Here is a 25,258-nt window from a genome sequence, read left to right as displayed (position 1 = left end):
AAAAGCACTAACGCCACATAGGTTTAAAACTAATAATAATAATGAATAAATTCATCCTGGACTGGGACATTTTTCACTAATCATAACACTAAAGATTCAGGCTGTAATACAAGCAATTATTTGTGTGAAACTGAAGGCAGCTACATTGAGCTGTATCATGTCAGTGCTTTGATGACTTATGAAGGCACCTGCTGGGCTTACACTGTATGATGAGAAAAATCTTGTCTTCGGACTACTCTCAATGTGTTGTCGCAAATCACGTCACACTCATACTGCATGATACCTCATGACACAGGTGTGCTCACTGCGGGAACAAAAAAAATACTAATGATGTCACTAGTCATCTTAGTCTAAAACTGTTGACAAGCAGGCAGTACTCATATTGTTCTATGTGCTGAAACCTAAAACAGAAAGTAAAAGAATATAGACACAGAGCATTACTAGATTCAAACCATTGTATTCAAACCACCATGAATATGGGTACTGAGCAGTCACTCCACTACGCTGAGATGAGCTGCAGTGTTAACACATTTTAGTTGCATGTCACAGTGGCATGTCAGGGTAGGGGAAGCCCACTTATAGACCATGGTGATGACGTCTACCACCGGGTGGACCAGGCTTTACGTAGACAAGGGAGCCTCTCATGTCTTTCGTCCATGACAGAAGAAAAGGTCTCCAGCACAAAGAGAAAACTTCACCCCAGGTTCTTGGGGAATCCTGGAAGATCCTCACCCTTTCAAAAAGGTCATAAAAAGTTTATGAGCTCCATAGAGATGTTGTAATGGCTGCCACATAGAACTTTAGAGTAGATGGAGACCACTGTCTAGAAGTCCATGGAGAAAAGTTAGTGCTTTTGCAAATGATCCAGTCCATTTCTAGAACAGCTTCCACTCACGAATATAAAAACCTGTTAACTATGGCCTCTTGCATTTAGGAGTGTTTCCTAGACTGCTAGGTCATAGTACTCAGTTTGGATTCATTGCTTGTGGTCAAAACTGTAGGCACAAATGACCTGGCTGAAGGTGCCAGATCTTTCCATCAATTTATGACAGCAAATCTGCTTGGGTGGAATCCAAAAGGGTGATGTGATCACCAGCAAAAAGCAACAACTTGCCAGCCATCCCAGTGCCAGAAACAGGACTCTGAATTATGTGCAAGGTGGGAAGAAAAAGCATAAAGGATATGGTGAAGCCAGTGGTGGGCCAATGCATCCTGTCCAAGTGGACTTTCCAGCTCCACTGGGAAGCTCCACCAGGAAGAACTGTTGGCTGATAGACCACTTCTGAAAAGCTCATACTTCCAGCAAGCCCAAGAGGCCTACAGATGTGTCTGCCTTCAACAATCCTAGAATCCTCAACAGGAGTTAATACAGACACAGACAGCATAATAATGTCTGCCACATACTGAAGTGAAATGGTGATTGGCATTCTCAGTCAGTCTAGCTGGTGGCCATTTTCAGTATTAAGGACCTCTTTACTGAGTTCATCATAAGATGAATGTGTGATGAATGGCTTGCTCATAAGATGATGATAAGATCATAAGATGAAGATCATAAGATGCATGTGTGATGAATGGCCTGCTCCTTGGTAGGGGCATGTAAAAGCCAGATGTCCAAGTACAGCAGTATTCTAATGCCTTTGGCCATCAGGGAAAACAAGGCCATTTGCATTGTCTCAAAAACACTCATGCTGCTAGTACTATTTTCTTCTTTACAGGCTGGTGGATGCATATGATTTTGAGACAGTGTGTAGAATATAGGATATTTTGACAGTATGCAGGACAGTGAATGAAGTATGTAGACTGCCTTTAATTTTGTCCGGATGAAGGTACATCAGAACACAGCATTCAATGCAGACACTCAATACAGACATGACTTGACACCTGCCTGACTCTGAATACAACCTTATTAGGCAGCATTTACTACACCCTATGGGTTTGTCTGCTAGATTTATTTGAATAGAACTATCGCAAAGAAAATAATTCCAGGCTGAAATGTTAAGAAAATGTTTTATAGCAGATGTTTGATGGCTTAGGTTTAAGATATATCGCTACCGCTTACACACTTTCCATCTGTGAAAGGATAATGTGACCCCATTTAACTCAGACTGAGGCTCTTATAAGTTTAAACACACTGAAAAATTTGCATAGAATTTGCCCAAAGTTACCCAGACTTTATATATATATATATATATATATATATATATATATATATATATATATATATATATATATATATATTTATATATATATATATATATATAGTTCATCAATACATTTTACAACTTTACTAGTTGCAAAGGTACATTTGACATTTAACATTTAACCTGGATGATAAACAAATAGTTTTTATGTTTTGTGATAACTGCTCAGGAGAAACAAGGGACTCATGAACAATTATCACAAAACATAAAAACTATTTGTTTGTCATCCAGGTAACAACACACAGTAAAAGAATATAGTTTCAGTTCATCTGGGAATGCAAATTAATGCTAGTTCAATTGTGGATAAGGTAACACATACTTGCTGGTTAATGCTAATTGCCATCCTTTAGTGAGTTTGCTTAGCAGATATCTTAGAAGTACAACCTTGCTTGACTCTTAATTTTAGCATAAATCTGAGTAGTAATGCACCAGGAGAGGTTGCTAGGTTAATTATTCTAAGCTAGCTGCTAAGCAAACTGTTTCTCCTGAGCAGTTAAACTGCCCAGTGTTCTTCAGAAAAAATCCTCCAGGTCCTGCATATTCTTTGCTTTTCCAGCATCTTCTGCATATTTGACCCCTTTCCAACAGTGGCTATATAATGTTGTGATCCATCTTTTCACACTGAGGAAAACTGAGGAACTCATACACATCAATTACAAAAGGTGCAAACATTCACTGATGCTCAAGAATCATCCTGTTCAGAATTTTGTTAAATAAAAAACAAAATGCAATGTTTATGATCACTGTTTTTTTTTTTTTTTTTTTTTTTTTTTTTTAAAGTATTAACATTTTACAGATCATTTTTACAGTGCAACCACAACAGAACAGAAAGCAAAGCAAGCTAGCTTTACATTACATTTAACCCTGAAATTATGTGGCTTAAACTGTATATGACCTCATGCTTATCTGGCCCCTTGTCCACAAGCAATGTGCCATCTCTTCTCCCCAAAGAGTTTCTGAGCCTATTGCTGTCAGCCAGCATTGGCATGAGTGTGTGTACTGAAGGGTGACCGGGTGACTAAGCGTGTATCTTGTCTCCAGGAGAGATGTAGCTCACCCCTTGACCTTGCCATGTTGTCATCAAGTTGCAGCTGTCAGTCAAATATCATCATGGTGACCTCTATCAGAGAAATGAAAGGAAGGGTAAGAGGGAAATGTAGTGTGTAGGGATATGGGCTGTGCATTGACAATGCCTTTATTTGTGTCTGTTTTTCTACTTTCTGTCAACGTGATTCATATTTTCCAGCTCCCCATCATTGTGTATGTGCTACACCTGTCATCCAAGTCTGGGAGTTTTGTTGGACTAACCACTTTGTTCCTAATAAAGTTTATGAACAATGATGCTCACAAACGTTTTCTGAACTTGGCACAGAAAACAAAAAGCACACCATACAAAATTCATTCAACCGTTAAAGTTTGATCTGTCCTTTATTTGTTATTTTTCTGCGGCTCCTGGAGCATGTAATAGCGATCAAGCCTGTTTGTATTTGCATTCATGCAGACAATCAGCAACACTTGACTAGAGACCCAGAGAAATAATAGAGTATTTTTTTGATTGTGAAAAAAATTAAGTACAAACATTTTGTCATTACTTAAATGTCACAGGCACTTATCATACCAGGCAAACTTAAAGGTGGAAATTTTGTCTCTTTTTATTACTATTACACTTTTTAGCTTAATATTACATGTAATGAAGTGGTAACTATCAGAACACAGTGGAAAGTGGATATTAAAGTGCACAAATCTCTGACTTTTATGTTTGCAATTTGAAACCTATGGTTGTTAGTGTAAGTTGATATACCACTGTTCTATTTATACAGTATTTAGACTCACAGAACCATGTCATAGATGTGAAATGGAAGATTTTTTGTCATAAGTTGCCATGACAGTTTACACCCAGTGATCTGAGGTGTCGTGCTGCCATTGTTGGTCATTGTCATGACAACTGCCATAATATTTCAGTGCTATGATTTTCTACTAAACTTTCTTTGGTTAGTATGCTTTAATGTGGATGATATGACACATACTTAATTTCGGTATGACGCAAACCATAATTTCTATCATAAAGCATGAATGAAACATATACTAACTAGGACCATGGGAAGAAATACTGCAGCAGAACCAAGGTAGGTTGGGTTTTGACTGACCTCAGAGGAGCTGAAGAGGAGAATAAACGTTTGAATTTATGTGCTAATATAAATAAATATGAGTGTTTATGAGGGCACTTGGCAGTTTGCAAGAATGAAGGCAACAAAGGACATACATTATTTTAAAATATTCTCCTCTTTCTTAAATGAGAGGGATGATACCATGTTGTCATATCGTATTCAATCATAAATGCTTGTATCACTATGTTAACTGATCAATTCAGATCAATTGGCCTTGTAGCACAGAAAGCATTTTTTGCTTTATTTTTTGTTTTTGTAGTATTGACTGTATAGGTTATTAGAAAGCTGGATTAGGGTTAGAGCATAGGGTCAGCTGTATTGGATTATGGATCAAAGAAGAATAAGGGTCTTGTTCAAGGGTTCAACAGTGGCAGCTTGGCAGTGCCAGGTCTTGACCTCTACATATTCTGATCAGTAGCTGAGCCTCTAAACACTAAGTAACCACTGCATCCATTTCAACAAGTAATTAGCAATTCAACCATGTGATTAATCTAAATAAGAATAAACAAAATTAATAATTCCACAAGAATTATGACAGAATCACTAGACTTAATTTAAACTGTAGGAAGGTGAATTACCTTTTTTCAAATTATTGTGTTTTTACTTCTCATGACCTTAGACAACACAGGTTGTTTGGGGGAAAAAAGAGTCAGAAAGAGTCTCACAGGATAGGTACTGTCTGGCATCCATTATGGGAGCAGTGTGAGATCCGCTGAATGACATCCTGTACCTGTTGTTTTTTAGAGGCAGGCACAGGAGAAGTAGTAACAGGGCCATTGAGCACCGTTTCATCATAGAGCTGCATGTTGGGGCCCATCCAAGTGGAACTATGTCACAAGACTCCCCATAGTGAACTATGTTGCCATGAGCAAGGAGCTGCATGAGGAGATTCAATGTATTGAATCATTTTTCACCTTGTCACCATTTTTTCAGCAATCTTGCACTTATTGCCTGATTTTTGACCACATATTTGTCCCCACTAAATATTTCAGCTATGTAGCTTAATAATCTTTTGATTTGGGTCTTAAGTCTCAGTTTTAATTCAGTTTTTTTTCACAGCTACTGATATATCTAATGTGATATAACTAATGCTTCATTTGTGTGTCTTCTGAGCAATACATATCCGGTTACTCTAAATCAGAAAAAACAAGGAAAAAATAAGCCGAATTTACTGCCTTCTGTATCTTGACACTGTCCTTAGGTCAAATTTACATGTGATGCGATGTTTTTCAATCATATTTCATTAAAAGAAAGAATCCTTTGTTTCCTGGTGACCACACCATTGAGTACTCGTTACAAAAAATAGATACGTAAAAACATTTAATCCCAACAACATTGTTTTTGCTTACCAATTTTACATCCATGACAAAAGCATCATGATTTCTACTTGAGAAAAGTGGGAGTGAGTGTCACCATTAAAGTCAGACTAATGAGAGTCTACAGTCTCCTTCTCCAAATACAAATCTGCCCCTTAATTGGTGCGCTTCTACATCACTGTAAGACTCCTGTGTGAAACAGGAACAAAGGGTGGCTTTAATAATACACTACTGAGTCACAAAGTCAAAGATGAGGATCTTTATCCTGCTCAGGATCACTGTGAATGTGGAGCCTATCCTGGGAACACAGAGCAGGAATACACCCAGGATGGAATGCCAGTCCATCACAGAGCATCATGCACACATACATTCACACACTCATTTACACCTAGGGGCAATTTAGAGTAGCCAGTCCACCTACCACAACATTTTTAGAAGGTGAGATGAAACCATGGAGCACACCCATGGAGAGCAGGTGCAGGTAGCTGGATGCTTGAAGCACAACCTGAAGCACTGGTCATTGTGCATGCACAATCAGCTCAGTGGGCCCTGATGACAGTGTTGCAGTGATACAAAACTTCAAGTCTGCTGCCAGCCCCAAACCATGTCAGGGCTCAGGACTTTGTTGATATCAGACCCCAAGCTTTGCTCTGAAGCAATAAGTTTGTTCTCACTATAAAGGAGAAACCACAGTTCAAAACAAGGGGTTCTATTTAACTTGCTTCCTTGTTCAGAAGAAGGATGCCAGTTTGGACTGGTTCATGTTGGTGGAACTGTGTCATGCTTAACATCATGTCCTCATCACTCCAGAACACAAATGCTTTTTATGGTTTGCATTACAAGGGGAGGGATTCCAATTCAAAGTTCTGCTCATCAGAAGATCACCTCTGTCTAGCGCCATGGGTGTGTTCAAGTTGTGTCGCCTGGATCCTGTGAGCCCCCACCAAGGAGTAAGCCAGTGGAGACATGTGCACCTTCTTTGCATATATTATGGTGCTAAATCTCAGGGTGAAGTCAGAAAAAGGACCCCTAATAATGAAGCAGGACACAATTAATTGGTATGAGCTTACTGAGAGTCAGTGAGAATGCTAGCCACCCTGTCATTCCAACATGAGGCAGACATTATGCTTGCCAATCAGATTGTGGTACCGGCTTCTGTTCAAGATGCTAGGACTGATGACATCCGCAGTAATTTTTTGCTGAAGACACAAGGCTTTCTAATGAAAGGAGTCAGATTGGTAGCTGTGGCCTACGAGAGAGAGATAGTCACCTTGGATTCTTCCTGTACCAACTGGGGAGCAGTATAGTGCCCGAGGGGACAAGGGGCAGGAGACCTTCTTGTGTAAGATAAAAACTCATCAACTAGCTGAAATTGAAGGCACTTCATCTAGCCAGTGTGTTCTTTTTAATGGCACTGACAGGATGCACTGCACCCATGACTGGCTTTCCCATCTGCAATACATGTTCCAGACTCTATAGGGAACCCATACTTTCCAGGTTGATTATAAATCAATACTCTTCAATACATTATATACTATAAAGTCAAACAGTATTAAATGGGTGGCTGTGGCTCAGGTGGTAGAGTGGGTTGTCCACTAATCGTAGGGTTGGCGGTTCGATTCCGGGCCCGCATGGCTCCACATCCCGAAGTGTATGTTGGGGGCAAGACACTGAACCCCAAGTTGCTCCTGATGGCAAGTTATCGCCTTGTATGGCAGCTCTGCTACCATTGGTGTGTGAGTGTGTGTGTGAATGGGTGAATGAGACAGTGTAAAGCGCTTTGGATAAAAGCGCCATATAAGTGCAGACCATTTACCAGTTAAATGTGCTGAAAGGATGTTCAGTATGATGACCATAGTCTGTATAATTACAACAGTTCTTAGGTACAAATATACAGTATCTATGCAAGATTATCCACTAAAGAAAGGGCAAGAGAGGCCACAACAGTAAAAGTGAGTCGGATCAGGCATCGTCATCACATCAGGTATCAAGAGTGCGAGTACAGCTCGGTAGGATAAAGGGAATCTGTGATATAAGGGATTGGAGCGCGATCAACATCAAGCGGTGTCTAGATGGGTCTGAATGTACAACAAAGGACATTTTATTTATTTTTATTTATTTATTTATTTATTTCAATCTCAAGGAAATAACTCAATATAATGGGTTAAAATCTAAGAATAGTCACAAGCCTGAAAATAGTTATCATCTCAGACTGGAAATGACAAAATAACAGAGGTATGTCTAGAGTGTTTGGCTAGAGTTATTTCTCTTTTTTTGGTGAAGCATCAGTAAGGATTGCTAATAATGATTGCTGGTTTTATTTATTTTTAACAACCTCCAGTTTTCAGTAGAGCAGTCATCGAATTCGTATGCAATGCGTGTTAGAGATCTTGCATTAACATTCTGTTGCAGTTAAATCAGTTTAAAAGTACAAGTTGCCTGGGGATAAAGATGCCTGTCTCCAGAGAGCTGAGTATATTTAGTCAGCTAATTAAGAACTCAGAAGTAGGCCTACATTTTAGACAAGTGAAAAGGATGGTATCAGAAACAAGTGGGAATAAAAAAGTTTTCTGTCATGGGCCGCTCCCGCAGGACATGATATTTTTAGTTTCCACAGAAAAAGACAGAACTGTGACACTGTCTCTCACACACTCATAAGTCACAGACTTGATGTGGAGGAAGATGTGGAAATTATCATATAAGCTGCTTGTTAGTGTCAGACCAAACAAATACAGTACTGTACATAGGCAAAGAACTAAACAAGCTGCTTGTTACACAGCCTAGCTGGCAGTACAACCTGGCTCCTTCTACTCTGAACTCTTGAGTACATAATTAATTGGGGGGAGGGGTGTGTGTGCGCATGTGCATGTGTGTGTTCTTGTTGAAGCTGTAATTACTGTCTCTGGAGCATTGGCCCCTCAGGTCATATGTTTTTGCCTGCTAATTGTACCACTATAAATGCGGGCATGTGAGATGGTGACACTGTAAAAGCAAGTGTGTGTCTGTGACTGCATCTTTGTGAGATTTTTAAAGCTAAAGGAGGAGATGCACTTCTGCTGCTGAGGATAACCCCATAGAGTTTATGCCTAAGACTCACTTGTGCTTCAGTGGATACTCTCACCTGGATACTACACACTTGTAATTAAGATCTGTTGCTGTAATCAAGACAGATGTCCTGTGCTCATCCCAGACCCACAATATCCTATATGTTTACAGTATCTATGTAAGATTACGCACTGGCGAAAGGGTGAGACTTAAACTGTTTTTGGAAAGTGCAAATGTTTAGAATATCCATGTGGGGAAACCCCAAAGCAGCAAAGAGTGAGTCCCAAGTGCAGAAGCTCTAACCAGACACAACCAAGACACAATATTCTCATACTGAACATCCTTTCAACACACTTAATCATGGCTGACTTTATAGTATACAGCTGTAAAAGTATAATGATTTATAATCTGGTGTCAACCAGAAGAGAATGGGTTCTCTTTTGAGTCTGGTTCCTCCCAAGGGTTCCTCCTCATGTCTGTTGTACTGTACATATCATGACAACGTTCCAGAAGAAATGGACACATTCTGCAAATGCTGGCAGTCAAAACACACACCATACTGAATAACCTAACTTTGGCACTACTTTATCTTATCAATACTCTATTTTCCATAGTCAATTGATCATATAATAGGACAGGGTAACAAATAATACATTTGACATCTGTAAAAAAAAAAAATTATGTTGGTCAGAAGCAGTTTTTTTTATTTTTTTATTCCAATGTCTCATATAGGCTCATGCACACACTCTCCAGTAGCCTACCTATGCTAACTGCTACTTAGGATAATGTTGTTACTGCCTCACTGTTTAACAAAATGCAAGTATCTTTTAACAGTCCTTCTTTCTGCCTTTCAAACTGCAACATGGTGGATATTGACAGTTTGAAACATTGGATGTGACAGCGAATTTAGAGGTAATGATTTACATCGTTACGTGGTCATTTCCCTTGCTGCTCTCCTCCATTCAGCAGCACAGGCGTTTGCCAGAATTTAAAAGTGACTGAGCGTGTATAATTTGCTCATTTGGGCTTTGAGGAAGATGAATGCAATGTTATTTGCTTTATGTTCTGGAGGCTTGTCGGTCTCAGTATGATTACAGATTAATAGTCAGAGAGGGTACTTGCGGGACTGCAGGAGGATATCACGATAATTCAAGGATGCTTATAATAGATCACATTGAAGCACTCCATAATCAAGGATTGCTGTCTGATCTGACAAGCCAAATTTAGATGTTGTAAATGAAGGTTCTGATCATAGAATTCCCCTGGGGCGAAGTCCTGCCAATCATTTCAAATCAGTCTATATTTCCCTTAATTTGTACTTACCGTAAAATATCCATCTCATTTTGACTGTTTTTTGGGGGGGTTTTTTTGTACCCAAACATTTTCCACAGTCAAACCACTTTTGAAAAGGCATCCCAGTTGTTGTGGTATGAAATCACCTTATATTTACTATATGCTTTAATAGGTATACCTGCTTATTTATGCAATTATCAATCAGCCACTCATGTAGCAGCAGCACAGTGCATCAAATCCTATAGATACAGGTCAAGCACTTCAGTTAATGTTCACATCAAACATCAGAATGGGGGGAAAAATGTCATCTCAGTGACTTTGGCATGATTGTTTGCTGGCTAGATGGGCTGGTTTGATATTTCAGAAACTGCTGAAAGTAAATGAAGAGTAACTTTAAAACTTCAAAAACTGTAAAACAGAATAGAATTAGACTTTGAGGAAAAGCAGAATTGCATTTAATGAATGAAATACGATGTCAATTGCAAAACAAATCTAGCATTAATATAAGCAGAAGACAAAACAAGTTTAGACTAATATGATATGCAAGTTATAAGGCACATATTCAAATAAACATGTAATAGTTACCCAGCATATTAAGAATATATTGAGTCTGATTAATTTGTGATCTCTGCAAACTTGCCTTGGTTTAAAAACATGGGTTCTGTCATTAATTGGCTGGCAGCCTATAAAGTATCCCTCAATTTAACAGATGCTAATATTCAAGAAGTGGGCCTGACATGCTTAAAATGAGATTTCCTTTGAGCACAGACAGTACCAGACATGTAAAGTTTTGACTGGGATTAAAAACACCACAAAAATTCTCCAGTCTTATCAGTTAAGGATTCTTCCAGTGTTTTGCGTTCCTACCAATTTAATGCCACTCTTTCACTGACTTGTTTTCCTGTCAATGTTATTCTCTTCCTCTAATATCTGTGAGTGCAATTTCATGGCCTGTTTTGATGCTTCTCCTACTATTATAAATACTATTAATCCCATAGTTTTTCTATATTCAGTGATATTACAGGCCAATCAATTGCCCCACTGCTCAGTCAAACTCATCAATTAAGTAACACAAGAATTTCACCCAATACACCTTACAGTCATCATCCTGAAACATAGAAGTGTCAGTGTTGTGTTCTGCTTGGACATGAAGAACAAGACCCAGCGTCTGACCAGCTACTGACAATTTGGTTTCATGCTAAATTACATTATAAGTATAACCTATTGTAGCATTGCTGAGCTTCCATAGAACGAGTGCTAATTTTCTTACCTGTGAGCCCCCATGCTTGCCCGTTATTTTGATGGTTTATGATTGTGTTTTGTCTCTCAGTAAGGGTGAGGACTAACATGTGCTTCCTCCGAGATGCTGCATCACAGGGCATCATAACACACTATCTGCCTACTTCCACGTACATGATCTCACAGACACTCATGATTGGCCAGTGTCGCTGTGATTGACAGGGGAGAAAGAGTATTCCACCCCTCCCACCCTGAAAGCACAGCCCGTTTTGCTCCCTTGGCTCCTGGCATCGTTGGGATTCAAACATCTGATCTCCTGATGATAGGACACTTGATGATGAAGACTATTCTGTTGCACCTCTCTGGAACTGTGTTTTGTTAGATTGTCTGACGTCAGAGTACAAATGTATTGCTTGTGTGTCCGATATTGGCATGCTATTTTGCATTTGCTGTGTTCACCATTTTGCAACAGCCTGGTGGGATTTGTCACAACTGCCATTTCTCCCCCCTTACTGAGTCTGTACAGTGGCTAACTACCAAGCCTGTGTTTATGAGTTTCACAATAAACATGTTTTCACAATGCTTCCTGATCAAGCTTCTTCTTTGCTGACACTAAAATATGTATATGTAAAGTTATATCACAATCTGCAGTGGCACTGCATTTGTTTGAGAGTTAGCATTAACATTATCATACTTCGCACGGTTGAATGAACAAGTCTCATTTTAGCCTGCAAATTACAAATAGGACTAAAATATTTGGTGCATTGGAAGCAGTCCAGGCTCTAGCCTTTTGGGAGTCCTGCCCATCAGAATGACTCATTTACCCTCAACTCCCTCCTCAGCTCAGGCTGAGATGAAGGCAGAATGAAGGACTGCACCTGTCTGTGGAATTGCCACTGCATAAACAAATTGAATCTAGTTTTGCGTGATCTTTCCATGAACCTGATTAATAAGACCTACTCTAACTTCTGCATGCGCTTGACACAAATCCCTCCCGCGCATGTGCAAATTTGCAAACTCTGAATAAATATTCCATTAACTATAGGTAATAGGATGCTGAGATGTATTAGAGTTTCTCATTACTCATTGATTATTTGAAATATTTCATTATACAGTAATACTGATTACACAACACAAATGCTTGCATGCAATACAATTGAGTGCAAATGTGTGCACCCCCTAGTGATCTCTGTGTGGAAAAAAAAAGTAGACATACACTCACTGAGCACTTTATTAGGAACACCTGTACGCCTACACATTCATGCAATTATCTAATCAGCCAATCATGTGGCAGCAGTGCAATGCATAAAATCACGCACATACGGGCCAGCAGCTTCAGGTAATGTTCACATCAACCATCAGAATGGGGAAAAATGTGAGCTCAGTGATTTTGACCGTGGCATGATTGCTGGTGCCAGATGGGCTGATTTGAGTATTTCTATAACTGCTGGGATTTTCACACGCAACAGTCTCTAGAGTTTACTCAGAATGGTGCAAAAACAGATAAAACATGCAGCGAGCAGCAGTTCTATGGACTTAAACGCGTTGTTGATGAGAGAGGTCAATGGTGAATGGCCAATCTGGTTACAGAAAGGGTACAGTAACTCAGATAACCACTTTATACATTTGTGATGAGAAAAAAAAAGAATCTCAGAATTCACAACACATTGAAACTTGAGGTCGGATGCGTTACAACAGCAGAAGACCAAATCGGGTCCCACTTCTGTCAGCCAAGAACAGAATGCTGAGGCTGCAGTGGGCACAGGCTCACCAAAATTGGACAGTTGAAGACTGGAAAAACATAGCCTGGGCTAATGAATTTCGATTTCTGCTAAGGCACACAGATCAATTCAATTCAATTCAGCTTTATTTGTATAGTGCTTTTAACAATGGACATTGTCCCAAAGCTGCTTTACAGAAATATATAAATTCAGTATATAGATTTTAAATGGATGAATTTATCCCGTAGAGATGGTAGGGTCAGAATTTAGCCCCAACAGCATGAATCCATGGACACAGCCTGCCTTGTGTCAAGGCTGGTGGAGGTGGTGTAATGGTGTGGGGAATGTTTTATTGGCACATTTTGGGCTGTTAATACAAAACAATCATTGCTTGAATGCCACAGTCTATTTGAGTATTGTTGCTGACCATGTGCATCCCTTCATGGCCACAATTTATCCATCTTCTAATGCCTAATTCCAGCATAATACCGCACCATGTCACAAGGAAAAGTCTTCTCAAACTGGTTTCATTAGCACGGCAATGAGTTCAGTGTTCTTCAGTGGTCTTCCCAGTCACCGGGTCCGAATCCAATAGAACACCTTTGGGATGTGGTAGAACAGGAGAGTCGCAGTATGAAAGTGCACCTGAAACATCTGCAGGAATCGCATGATGCCATCATGTCAACATGGACCAGAATCTCAAAGGAATGTTTCCAACATCTTGTGGAACCCATACCACAAAGAATTGAGGCTATTTTGAGAGCAAATGAAGGCCCTACCCAGTATTAGTATAGTGTTCCTAATAATGTGCTTAATGAGTGTTTCATCATTCATTCATTCATCATTCATCATTCATTCATTTCTCTTTAATGATTTATCTACAAAAAATAGAATTAAAAAATATAACGTGGGTATAAGCGACAAGAAACAATTCAAAAACATAAATCAAAAAATAATTCATCTCATTTTGTCCTATAGTATGCAAATTATTGTACTCAGCAATTTTAGCTACTCATCTAAGCAGCACCTTCAGCATCTGTAGCACTTAATTATTTTAAAATATTCACGAGTTTAAAAGTACATTCAGCAACGTAGTACAGCGAAAGTGTTATGGGGGAAAATGATGTACATTGGCAGCACTGCAGAAGAGGTTTGATCAGTATCAACACTTTATACCTTGTTTGGGGGTGAGGAAATATGGAAACTATCTTAGGCTGTGAATTAATGTCTCGCAATTCAGTTTCAGGTTTAAAAAAATATCTTTTATATTTTCATTCTCAAAGGTTATTTGAGGTTATTAGTTTGTTTATAGACGTTGGTGAGGACCACCCAATTGTTATTTAGGCCCTGATAACTAATATCATTGAACAATTGGAGGGTGTACTTTCTATTTCCCATGAATGTATACGCGTTGTTTGTAGGAGTTATTCAATAAGAGGTTATTAGCATAGTTAAAGTAGCACATGAAAGTGCCTTAGTCTCAGTCTTCGATTATACACGATCACCACAAAACCAGAAGTATTATATTGCTCCAATACTGGAATGTATGTGTGGATTGTCAACATATGCTGGTGGAGTTTGTTGTGATATGATGCTGGAGCCAGATCCTGACACATCCTTATTCTGCTGTGGCTCCTCACACACTCTTGCCTGTCTGATTCATCGTGATTCTCTACTTCTGGTTGCAGCTTTCTGCACTTGTGAGTCACCTCCTGTAGCTGTGGATGATCTCACATGGAAACCCTAAAGCCAACCAAAATCTCTCCCTTGCTTTAATGGATAATCTCACTTACGTATTGTAGATTTGTACCTTATAAGAACTGATGCTGTATTCATAAACATTATGATGTTCATACTGAATATACAACACACTTACTATAATACTATCTGGTATCACCCAGAACAGATGATGCATTCCTCTCAAGTTTTCTTCCTCGTGTCCTCTCAAGGAGTTTTCCCCCTGCAACTGTTACCTATGTCTTGCATATTAGGGATTTCTATAGTATGAAGCGCAATACAAATAAAATAGAGTTGATAAATTGATACTAACGGTAATGCTACGATAGCATTAGGACTGCAATTGCCATGAACAGTTTTGCACTCAAGTCTCTATCAGTGAACAGTTGATAATTTCAACAAAATGGACTTTGTGTTAAAACTAGAATGAATTTCCTGGTTACACAATTGCACTTTTTGACCATGTAGTACACAGATATAGAAGGGAATTCATTATAATCACACTATTCGGTGTCACCCAGATGAGGATGGGTTTCTCTTTTGAGTCTGGTTCCTCTTAAGGTTTCTTCATCTTATGTCAGGGAGTTTTTCCTTGTCACTGTCGCAGCTGGCTTGCTCATATTTACAGCAATCGTCCTGTTCAAAAGTTTACACCCCCCTGGCTCTTAATGTATCGTGTTGCCTTCTTGAGTATCAGTGAATGTTTGCACCTTTTGTAATAGTTGTGTATGAATTCCTCGGTTGTCCTCAGTGTGAAAAGATGGATCTCAACATCATATAGCCGCTGTTGGAAAGAGGATGCTGGATAAACAAAGTATATGCAGGCCCTGGAGGATTTTTCTGAAGAACAGTGGGCAGTTTAACTGCTCAGAACAAACAAGGGACTCATGAACAACTATCACAAAACATAAAAACTATCATACAGGTAACGACACACAGTATTAAGAATCAAGCGTATGTAAACTTTTGAACTGGTTCTTTTGTGTAAATTCAGTTATTATTGTGTCTTGTGAACTAGATGTAAACATCTGTTATGTGAAATAGCTGATTCGGGGCAGCACTAAATAAAAAACAAAATGCCGTTTTATTGATCCCTCTTCTTTTTAATTATTATTATTAACATGTTACAGATTCTGCAAGTGGTATATAAATTATGAGCACAACTGTAAATTCATAAAATATAAAATTTACATGTTGAATTTATATATTTCTTTAAAGCTACTTTGTGATATTGTTCATAAATCGTAAAATTTCTGTACAAATAAAATTGAACAGAACCGAAGTGAAGTCAATTTTTCAGTACAAGGAAACGTGTATATATATATATATATATATTTTTTTTTTCTTTTTCGTTATCTCTTTGTAAGGAGATACTGTGCTATTACCCAAGGAACTGCAATTCACTGAAATTTTAAGAATTCGTAGATGCTTAAAAAAAAAAAGTACTGTTTTCAGATAGTGTTGCAATATTTCAGACACAGCAAGAATTCAGTGGATTCTTGACATTTCTCATCAATAACATGACATAGTGTCATATTACAATACCTAGGCTACATATAACAAAGTCTAGTCTGGATATGTCTAAGCATCCAGTCTGATCCTGCATGCGCCGTGAAAATTTAGCTCAAATCTCTTCGTGAGATGTCGGTGTATAAACTCATAACTCTCTGATAAAGCATATCTCTCCAAGGCTTTCCATTTTATGAATGAGTCCCTTCGCATTAATCCGTTTTAGCACCTGGAAAGCACTGCGCCCTCCTCAGGTTAGAGTCAATACACACACGCACACACACACACACACGCACACACGCACGCACGCACGCGTCCTCAGTGATGAATCGGTGACATCAAAAAGAGACGAAACTTCCGCTCAACTGTAGACGGTGTGACGGGGGCTCGAGCGCTTATATAAACCAAACTTTACAGATGCTCATCGTTAATCCCGGCCTTGCAGGTCAGACGTGGAGCAGAGAAGATTAAAACAACTTTTTTTTTGCACAAGGTCGCGATTGATAAACAGGTTTTTACGCATACGGTATCAACTTCGTGCAAAACAGGTGAGGCAAAGAAAAGTTCCTGCATGAGAGCGCGTGCTGGTGTTGTGTGTTCTTTTATTTGTTAAGTTTTTTGTTTGTTTGTTTGTTTGTTTTTTTAAAGAAAAATTCGTTTTGCAGGACTGATCTTGGATTATATGACCTTTAATATTTTGAACTTTGTGTTGCATATATCAAAATGCGTGTTGAATTGAGAAGGGCGTCACTGTTTAATAAAAAAAAAGGAGAATATAATATATACTACATATATTGTCTAAGAACATGTTATGCATCCTTGCTGTTTTGATGCACGTTATGACTTTTTCGATGCACTTTTTTTTCAGGGAATCCGAACTTGCAATGAGGGCAGTGTGTCTCTTCGTCCTCGTCTCATTAGCGGTGTTCAGCATTCAGTGCCAAAATGTCCCGAGTGACTCTGGGGGAGAAAATCCGACTCTGGACGAGGTGTTACAGCGCGCCGAGGGCCAGCTCCTCCGCTCCTTCCTCCAAAACCATCAGGACAACGAGAGCGCAAACGGTGTGCATTATAGATTTTGAATCCGTGTGGGTTGTTGTTGTTGTTTTTGTTGTTTTTGTTGTTTTAACCACAGAGTGTTAAAATGGGCGAGATGTGTAGCTCAAAAGCATCAGCATTACGCACAACCCATTACGCAAGCCACATTTACTTCAATGTGATTCTTTTGAATTATGAGATCTTATTACAGCACTTACTGTATATAGGATTAAATCCAAAGGTGGATTAGATTGAGGCTTGTTGCTTAACGCAATAACAAACAACAAAAAAAAGTTGCTTAAATTCTTTTTAAACACTTTTTACGCATCCATCTTACATCTTGGTGAGCAGGTGAGGTATCCGGTTAAAAAGATTTCATCTAAAGAATATCTCCTCCACTTTTTGTTTAAAAAGAAAAGACAATCAACTATTTTGAACCTTTAATGGACAAATAAACCGTGGGAGGGAAAAAGCTTCTACACTCTCAGGAATAAAGGTACCAGACTGTCGCAGAGGTGGTACCCTCAAGGGGGCATGCGTTCTACTTTTAATAATGTATTATTTATTTATTTATTTAAATTAACGCTTTACAGCTTATTAGTGGTCCAGTTATGCATCTTAAGTTGCTTTAAGGTATAATATGCATACTCACAAATTATGCACCGTTGATTGTACCACTTCAGTAAAAAGCAAAATTACAGTTTGGTACCTTTCGTTCTGAGAGTGTTTGCTTAGTTTCTGTTTTCTCTTGTAATCTCCTTGCATATGAGGTGGAAATGAGCTCTCTCCGGACATGAAACTTGCAGAAAAATACTGAAATGCACAACTTCTGCTGAAACCGTCTTACGATTTCCCCCCCCCCCCCCCCCCCCTCCATGTACCCCGTCTCCAGACCTGTTTCCGGTACAGCCAGACTGGTTGGTAAAAAGGCAACACCCAGGCAAGCGGCAGCATCCCGGTAAGCGCGACGAGCACGATGATGATGATGAAGAGGAGGAATACGCGGAGCTTCAAAAGCGGCAGCATCCCGGAAAGCGCTCAGACGCGTCGGAATTGTTCGTCGCGCTCCAACGACGGCAACATCCGGGCAGGCGCTCGGAGCTGGAAGGTCAGACCTCGGTACAAAGCGACCTGCTGAGCGAGTTTTCCAAGAGGCAGCACCCGGGGAAGCGGTACGACGCGTACGACAAGCGCCAGCATCCCGGCAGGCGCGATGCGGAGGAGGGCGCAGCCAGCTCGGTGGACTTGTGGGAACTGGACAAACGGCAGCATCCTGGGAAAAGGTCCTGGGACCCTTCGGAAGTGTCCAGCGGAAGCCCGTGTGACGTGGCGGGCTGCAGTAAAGCCAGTCTGCTGCTCCAGCTGCTCAATGAAGTGAAGGAAAGTCGCGCAAACGAGAAACGCCAGCACCCCGGCAAGCGGCTGAGCGCGCCGGAAGAGCTGGAGGAGATGCAATAGGCGACACGTGCACTGTGACGAGAAATGAAACAGTTACAAGAAAGAATAGTTCATTCATTTCGACACATGGGTACATTTCCCTTCCATCTTTGCCCTTAAACGCGCCACATGAGATATATGCCAAAATACCAAATTTGGCATACAGCATCGTGATTATGTCTAACTCTAAAACTTTTAATTAGTTAAATATGTCTGTCAAGTGGGATCATTTACAGGTTAATTAACACCTTAATTAAACAGTAAAACGCAGTTACGCGGAGTAACGCTTTGCGTCCATATTACGCACAACTAGTACTGTATATTGCAGCTCCTTCTTCTCCTAGAACTCGTTGATCGCGCATCTGAGACTTCTCTGCACTAGTTTAGCCAAAGAGCCGACGGTGTTTACGTCCTCTTTCCAGCAAAATCGGCCACATTCAACATGTTACATCTCTTATATACTAATGTAAACTACGGTAATATCTCATGTGGCCACGCACCGCTCAAACGGCACCACTTTCCGCTTCTCACTCACCAGTCCTTGTGTTAGTAATGTATACCTTATATAAAATTCGAGTGAATATTCCTTTGCAAGACGGAGTCGTCGAATTATTTTTCTACACTATATGCCTGCATGAGTTGGAGAGCTTGTCAATCTGTAAATTATTATTTTTTTTTGTTCCATGGATATACAGCACACATGTAATTTGCAGTTATTGCTGTACAATAAAATGCTTTCGATGCGAACGACTGGAAGCGCGCTGAGAGCCAAAAACGAGCAGTGTGTGTGTGTGTGTGTGTGTGTGTGTGTGTGTGGTCAGGTTTCTATTTCTTGGTGGGGATCAAATGTCCCCACAAGGAAAGGAATATCTGACCGTTTTGACCTTGTGGGGACATCAGGCTGGTCCCTACAGAGAAAACTACCTTTTAACAAAAAACAAACAAACAAACAAAAAACTGCAATGATTATTTAAAAAGCTAAAATAACCTAAATGTTTTAATTTGGTTGATGAGGTTAAGGTTGGGGTTAGATTTAAGTGTAGCATAGAATTAATAAGCCGCAGTAATAATCAGTGGAAGGTCCTCACAAGGATACTAAGAAAAACATTTATGTGTGTCTTAATATTGTAATATTGACTTATATCTGTAAGATGAATTCCTGTCCTAACAGCCCAGAAAGCAAATGTTTGATGAAATGTTTGATGTTTTCATCTGGCCCCCATTTGGTTGCCTAGTGTTAATAGTGATAAACAACCAAACCAACTATGAACATATCTCAGACATGATATGGACCAATATTTGGCCAAAATATTTTTATGGTTGGTCTTATTTGGCCATTGTTGGCCCAGATTCCAATCTTTAACATGGTTTTAACAATTGGGACACTTTTGGCTCACTGTACACCATCCTTTGCAATAACTACTTTTACTAACCCTCAAGTACCTATAAGCTCAAACATATCTGGTCTGTCTGCAATCCAAAGAGGCAACAAGGAGAGCTTGTTCCTGTTATGATAATTAGTTCAAATCAATTCAAGTCAGTTGATAGATTTTGTGTTGCTTCCACATAATAACACCCAATCCCAGTAAATAGCCTGTTCAATCTTTTGTTTTTGATCAACGATCACTCATGAGTCGGCCATTATCCAGGAGTGGCATATGGTATTGAGGGGGGATGATTTAGTGAGTAGATAGGCAGCCCAACCCAAGCAGGCCCTCAGAAACAAAAATCGTCCTGGATGAAATAAATGATCCAGTGTGGGAGGCACAGTGCATTAACCTATCAGGCACTAGAAATTTCTACTACATTCACATTACTGTATTAAGTTAAATGCACTGTTAAGGAAAACATTAGTGTTTACACCCAAATCTGTGCCAGCAGATTTTTCAGTATCCCCAATGTTTCATCACATGATCACTCAGATGCTTTTATTCCCTCGTATTTAGCATCACATTTCCACCCACTCCTTATAGCTCTTTATCTTTTCTGTTTTTCCATTCCTTTTAGCTTGGATTTAAGCAATTGAGGCTTTGAAACGAGCGAACAGTAGCCATACAGTGTGACTAATGTGAGATCTGTGCCAGCACGGCTGACGTGTAGGCGGTAACTAGCTGAGCCTTTTTTTAAATTTTTTTTTTACTTTTGTTCTTCCTAATAGACCAAAGATGTTTCATGTAGCCTAACGAGGGCTCCGTTTCACAAGAATCTAACCAGCATGGCTCACAAGTTTGCCTAATCATTCTACACATCTGTCAGGATTAATACAGATTCCAGCTCTTCCTGTGTTGCAGCTGTTTTAAAGGCACAGTGGGTTAACAAAGCTTTTTTGTGTTAAACAAGAATCAAATGCAGCATCAATTTTCAAACATATTATTCAAATCTAGCATAATAGTTAAGAAATGTGACTTTAGTTTGGGTGTGGACCAATTTTGTGCTTTATTAGTAGAGGAAAGTGCTACAGTTTTTTATTATTATTATTATTATTATTACTAAGCTCAGTTTTTAACAGTGAAAACTTTATTTTTAGCATTTGAAAATACACTTATCTAAGGTAACAGAAAATAACTAAAATATAAAGAAAGTCAGTTTAAGGAGCTAAGTCATTCTCAGAACATCTCTCTACAAGCAGTTGGCTTATTTCATTCTTTAAAGACAGTCACACAAAATAAGAGTTAAGAATAAGAAACAACAATATTTCCAGCGGGGGAGCAGTTTAATAAACTCACTTCCAAAAAGGTTCCAATTAGACCCAAAAAGTGTTTTTTAGCCTGATGCCATAGGAGAACCCTTTTGACTTGCACAAAGAACCTTTTACTTTCACGTTCTTCAGAGAACCATCTATTTACTGGTGCTTTAAAGAACCCACAAATGGTTTTTCATAGCAGTGCCACATGGAACCATGTTATCATAAGTTATCTAAAAACCCTTAGTTAGTGCTTTAAGGAACCAAAGAAAGGTTCTTAAAACTGATGCCAGGAGAACGTTTTCCAGTCCCACAAATAAGTTTATAGGGTTCATGTTAACCTGTTAAGGGATGATACCATGAAGAACCTATTCACTGCTCTGAAGAACTTATAATGAACCATAAAGAACTTCTTTAATCTCCAAAGTACCATATAGCTCAACTCAAGAACCCTATACAATAAAAAATGGTTCTTGACAAGAAGAAGGTTCTTTGCAGAACCTATGATGCTGTAAAGAACCATTGAAGAACATTTATTTTTTAAAAGTGCATATTAAACATTCGACCTAATTTAATAGTTTTCTCTAAATTTGACCTGGTATGCTTCTTCTTTATGTTTTAAAAAGACACACCACACCTACAGTCTTAGAAAAACAGAAAAAAAAATTTTCATGGATTCTTTTAAATTATTAAGGCTTCATAGCTTCCTTAAAAGTTTCTGAAAGCTCTAATAAGGCTCTACAAAACAAACCGTGATCATGTTTGTTTTTGTCTGAGAACAAAGTATAGGCAAAATTACTGTATGTCCTCTCTAACATGTCCGATAAGGGATATAAAACATTTATGAGTGTTAAATCTTTTGCTCTTTTTTTTTTTACTAAGAGAGTAGTGGCAAGGGAGAAGATGTGTGAGGTTGAAAGAACAAGGCTCTGGAGGAGTGTGAAGGCAGTGGACTCACGACTGCTCATCAGTCTGGCACATTCTGATCTGCTCGTGCACAATGAGACAAAGTCATAGAACCCTTAGAAGTGTCTCTTGGGAAGCAGAATGAACTGACTCATTCAATGAAGTTTACTGAAGGAGCACTATGGTATATTCTAAAATATAACCTATACACAAAATAGATAGAGGTTTGTTTTTTTTTTTAAAGATACACACACTTGGAGAAACCGTTCATCATGCAAGCAGGACATAATATGTACCAAAATTTCTCGATTTTCATTTGGTAAAGAAGAATATCTATCCTTCTATATATCTTGTCTGTGGTCATGTTTGAGTAGAGGGTGTTAGGTAATGATCATCTGATGCAGGAAAAAAAAGGGCTGTCAGTCCCCTTGAAGAAAACTCATAACAGGAAATGACCTATATATATAATGAGAAACCACAAAATGTGTGTGTGTGTAGATCATTTTCATAATCATAACAGCAGGATGATAATTTTCATAATCATAACAGCAGGATGATCAATTTCCTAATCATAAAAGCACAAGAGATATGATGAGATATTCATAGTCTTCACAATTTTACATTGAGGAACATTATTTTGAAATTGTTCCACAAATTGTATACACAGTTTTTCGCAGATTGGTGAACCTCTGCCCATCTTTACTTCTGAAAGACTCTGCCTCTCTAAGTTACTCTCCAGCTGTTTCTTTTTAGTAACACTTACTTTTCCAGCCTTTTGTTGACCCCGTCCCAAATTTTTTGAAACGTGTCGTGGCCATCAAATTCAAAATTACCTTATTTTTTTCTTAAAATGGTACATTTCCTCAGTTTAAACATTCAATATGTTTTCTGTGTTCTATTGTGAATAACATATGGGTTTATGAGATTTGCAAATCCTTGCATTCTGTTTTTATTTACATTTCACTCTTTTGGAATTGGGGTTGTAACATGGGACGAGTTAGTCAGTCCCTGTTAGCACTTAAGTTAGCAGTTATAAACAGTTGTCCTCTCACCAGCCTCTATTTTAAGTTAATAAGACCAAAAAAAAAAACACAGCTTGTCATATTACCAAGAAACTGCAAAGCCCTCTTTCATGAAGACTTTCCCATGTCATGACTTTTACAAAGCACTGACATTGGAGATTCCTTCCAGAAATGCTAAATTTACATTTACATTTACACAAGACGCCTTTATCCAGAACGACTTATATTTATCTCTTTTATACATCTGAGCAGTTTAGGGTTAAGTGCCTTGCTCAAGGGTTTCAACTCATGACCTTCCGATCAGAAGTCCAATGTCTTGTCCTCACAGAAAACCTAACCATATCGACAGTAACACACCTATTTACATGAATCATCTGCCATACACAACATGGTGTCCCTGTGTGTTACCATAGAAATATTAACGCATTAAAACAAAGGCTTGAATATAAACTTTGCAGTCAGAATTAATGCCTTAGCTACTATTATAGAAAATAATAACCATAAACTTTCAACTTTCATGATACCAGAAATATGAGCCTGAGCAGGAATATGAAAATAAGTCAAAAGTTAAAGGATGATCAATATCAGTGTTGTTTTTTTATTGGGGGGGGGTTAGTTGGAGAGATTATATTAGCATTACTCACAGAATAAACTAAAGCAAATGAACAAAGCTAGCTTTGAGTCAAAATCAGAGTCTTTTAATAATGACTTTGTTGCTGTGGCTTGTAAACCAAGAAGTAAAAGACTCACTGTTTTTCCATGGAGAAGTAAAGTGAGTACAAAAGGAAAGCAGGGATAGACTGTTATTCTACATATCTAGACTCTATCTAAAAAGTTAGTGGAAAGGAGCAAAACTGGCTGGCATACGCTACACCCTCTCACCTGTCAATCACAGTGACACTTTCCTCTGAGTGTGTTGTGCTGGACGGTGGGTGGGAATTAGCAGGAGGGAAACGTCTCCGATTTCCTTCTATTAAAACATAGAAAAAGCTGAAAAATTTAACAACCAGTCAAAAGCAATGGGCGTCTAAGAAAAGATGCTGGGATGAAAAAGAAATCAGATTCCGTGTAAACTTGTGCTTTGGTTCACCAGGTCTGAGATCTGATTATTATCAGATTTAGTAGCTGTATTCTTGAAATCCAAGCAGTAAATTAAGTTTCTATAATGAATTCTTCTGGAAAGATGAGATGACGAAGGTATTAAAGAAAAGATAGTACTGTTAACTAAAGAAGTGCTATCAGTAACTGCAGTTCTCTGCTTTGGGTTTGATGTTTGACCACCCTGTTTTATAAATTCAATTAGAATATCATTGTTACCCCATGTACTAACTTGTCTATTGTATGTTTGGGGGAAAATGTTCATCTCTGAGGTTAAAAATAAAATGATGTAGTAGAAGAAATGTAGACAAAGGCTTTACGTAAATAATAATCAATATTTATTCATTAATATGATAATATGTGTTTAGTCAAATGCATAGCAGTCTTTTTCCAGCTCGGATGCACTGTGTCCAGAAACACACCCAGGCTGATTTTTAACTTTTTAAGAGGAAAGTTTCATCCTAAACAACCAGACATGTTAGGTGGACATGTGTGTGAGAACATCACACCTTCACTCTCGTGTCCAGACGAGTAAAAATATCATCAGTGTGTGCTTGTGTACGTGCATGCTCAATATCAACACACCGTGCAAATGCCCTCAAAACAATCCACAAGACTCTGAAGAAGTGATTTATGAAAGAGTGTTTCTGTTCTCCGGCAGCACGAAGCAACTTGCCTGCTGAGGCTACAGATTAAGCAATATAAATGATAATGCGAGTCACACCAGTGTTATAGCTGAGTGTCTGTCTGACACTGAAACCTCACACTAACATGGTTTATTGAGGATAATGTCAGAGTACCACCAAAATGTACACTATGTCCCTTAATGTTTCCATGTTTCTTAA

General features: G+C 38.8%; 1 protein-coding gene across 6 annotated transcripts; it reads left to right on the top strand.

The window, feature by feature from the left end:
- Window positions 1-4,142: 4,142 nt before the first annotated feature.
- trh (thyrotropin-releasing hormone) lies at window positions 4,143-21,457 on the top strand. Of its 6 annotated transcripts, XR_008385918.1 has the most exons (4): window positions 4,143-4,327; window positions 5,114-5,264; window positions 9,610-9,642; window positions 11,354-11,844. XR_008385918.1 is itself a non-coding variant. In XM_053624585.1 (3 exons), the coding sequence occupies exons 1-3, from the start codon at window positions 4,275-4,277 to the stop codon at window positions 18,723-18,725; spliced, it is 813 nt and encodes a 270-aa protein (XP_053480560.1). In that variant the 5' UTR covers window positions 4,143-4,274; the 3' UTR covers window positions 18,726-21,457. The 6 variants fall into 6 exon arrangements, 2 of the variants coding, with proteins under 2 accessions (XP_053480560.1, XP_053480561.1); XR_008385919.1 differs by lacking the exons at window positions 9,610-9,642; window positions 11,354-11,844 and adding an exon at window positions 9,565-9,589; XM_053624585.1 differs by lacking the exons at window positions 5,114-5,264; window positions 9,610-9,642; window positions 11,354-11,844 and adding exons at window positions 17,098-17,291; window positions 18,160-21,457.
- Window positions 21,458-25,258: the final 3,801 nt, after the last annotated feature.

This window comes from Ictalurus furcatus, chromosome 5 (assembly GCF_023375685.1).
Source record: "Ictalurus furcatus strain D&B chromosome 5, Billie_1.0, whole genome shotgun sequence".
NCBI lineage: Eukaryota > Metazoa > Chordata > Actinopteri > Siluriformes > Ictaluridae > Ictalurus > Ictalurus furcatus.
The sequence above is the reverse complement of the archived record's forward strand: the minus strand, read 5'-3'. Positions and strand labels throughout refer to the sequence as shown.

What these genes read in the sequence shown, in the direction of transcription:
- trh (XM_053624585.1), top strand. Translation starts at nt 4,275, where the DNA reads ATGAAACATATACTAACTAGGACCATGGGAAGAAATACTGCAGCAGAA. An exon ending in AATACTGCAGCAGAACCAAG is followed by an intron (nt 4,328 to 17,097) that starts GTAGGTTGGGTT and finishes CTTTTTTTTCAG; the next exon opens with GGAATCCGAACTTGCAATGA. An exon ending in GGACAACGAGAGCGCAAACG is followed by an intron (nt 17,292 to 18,159) that starts GTGTGCATTATA and finishes CCCCGTCTCCAG; the next exon opens with ACCTGTTTCCGGTACAGCCA.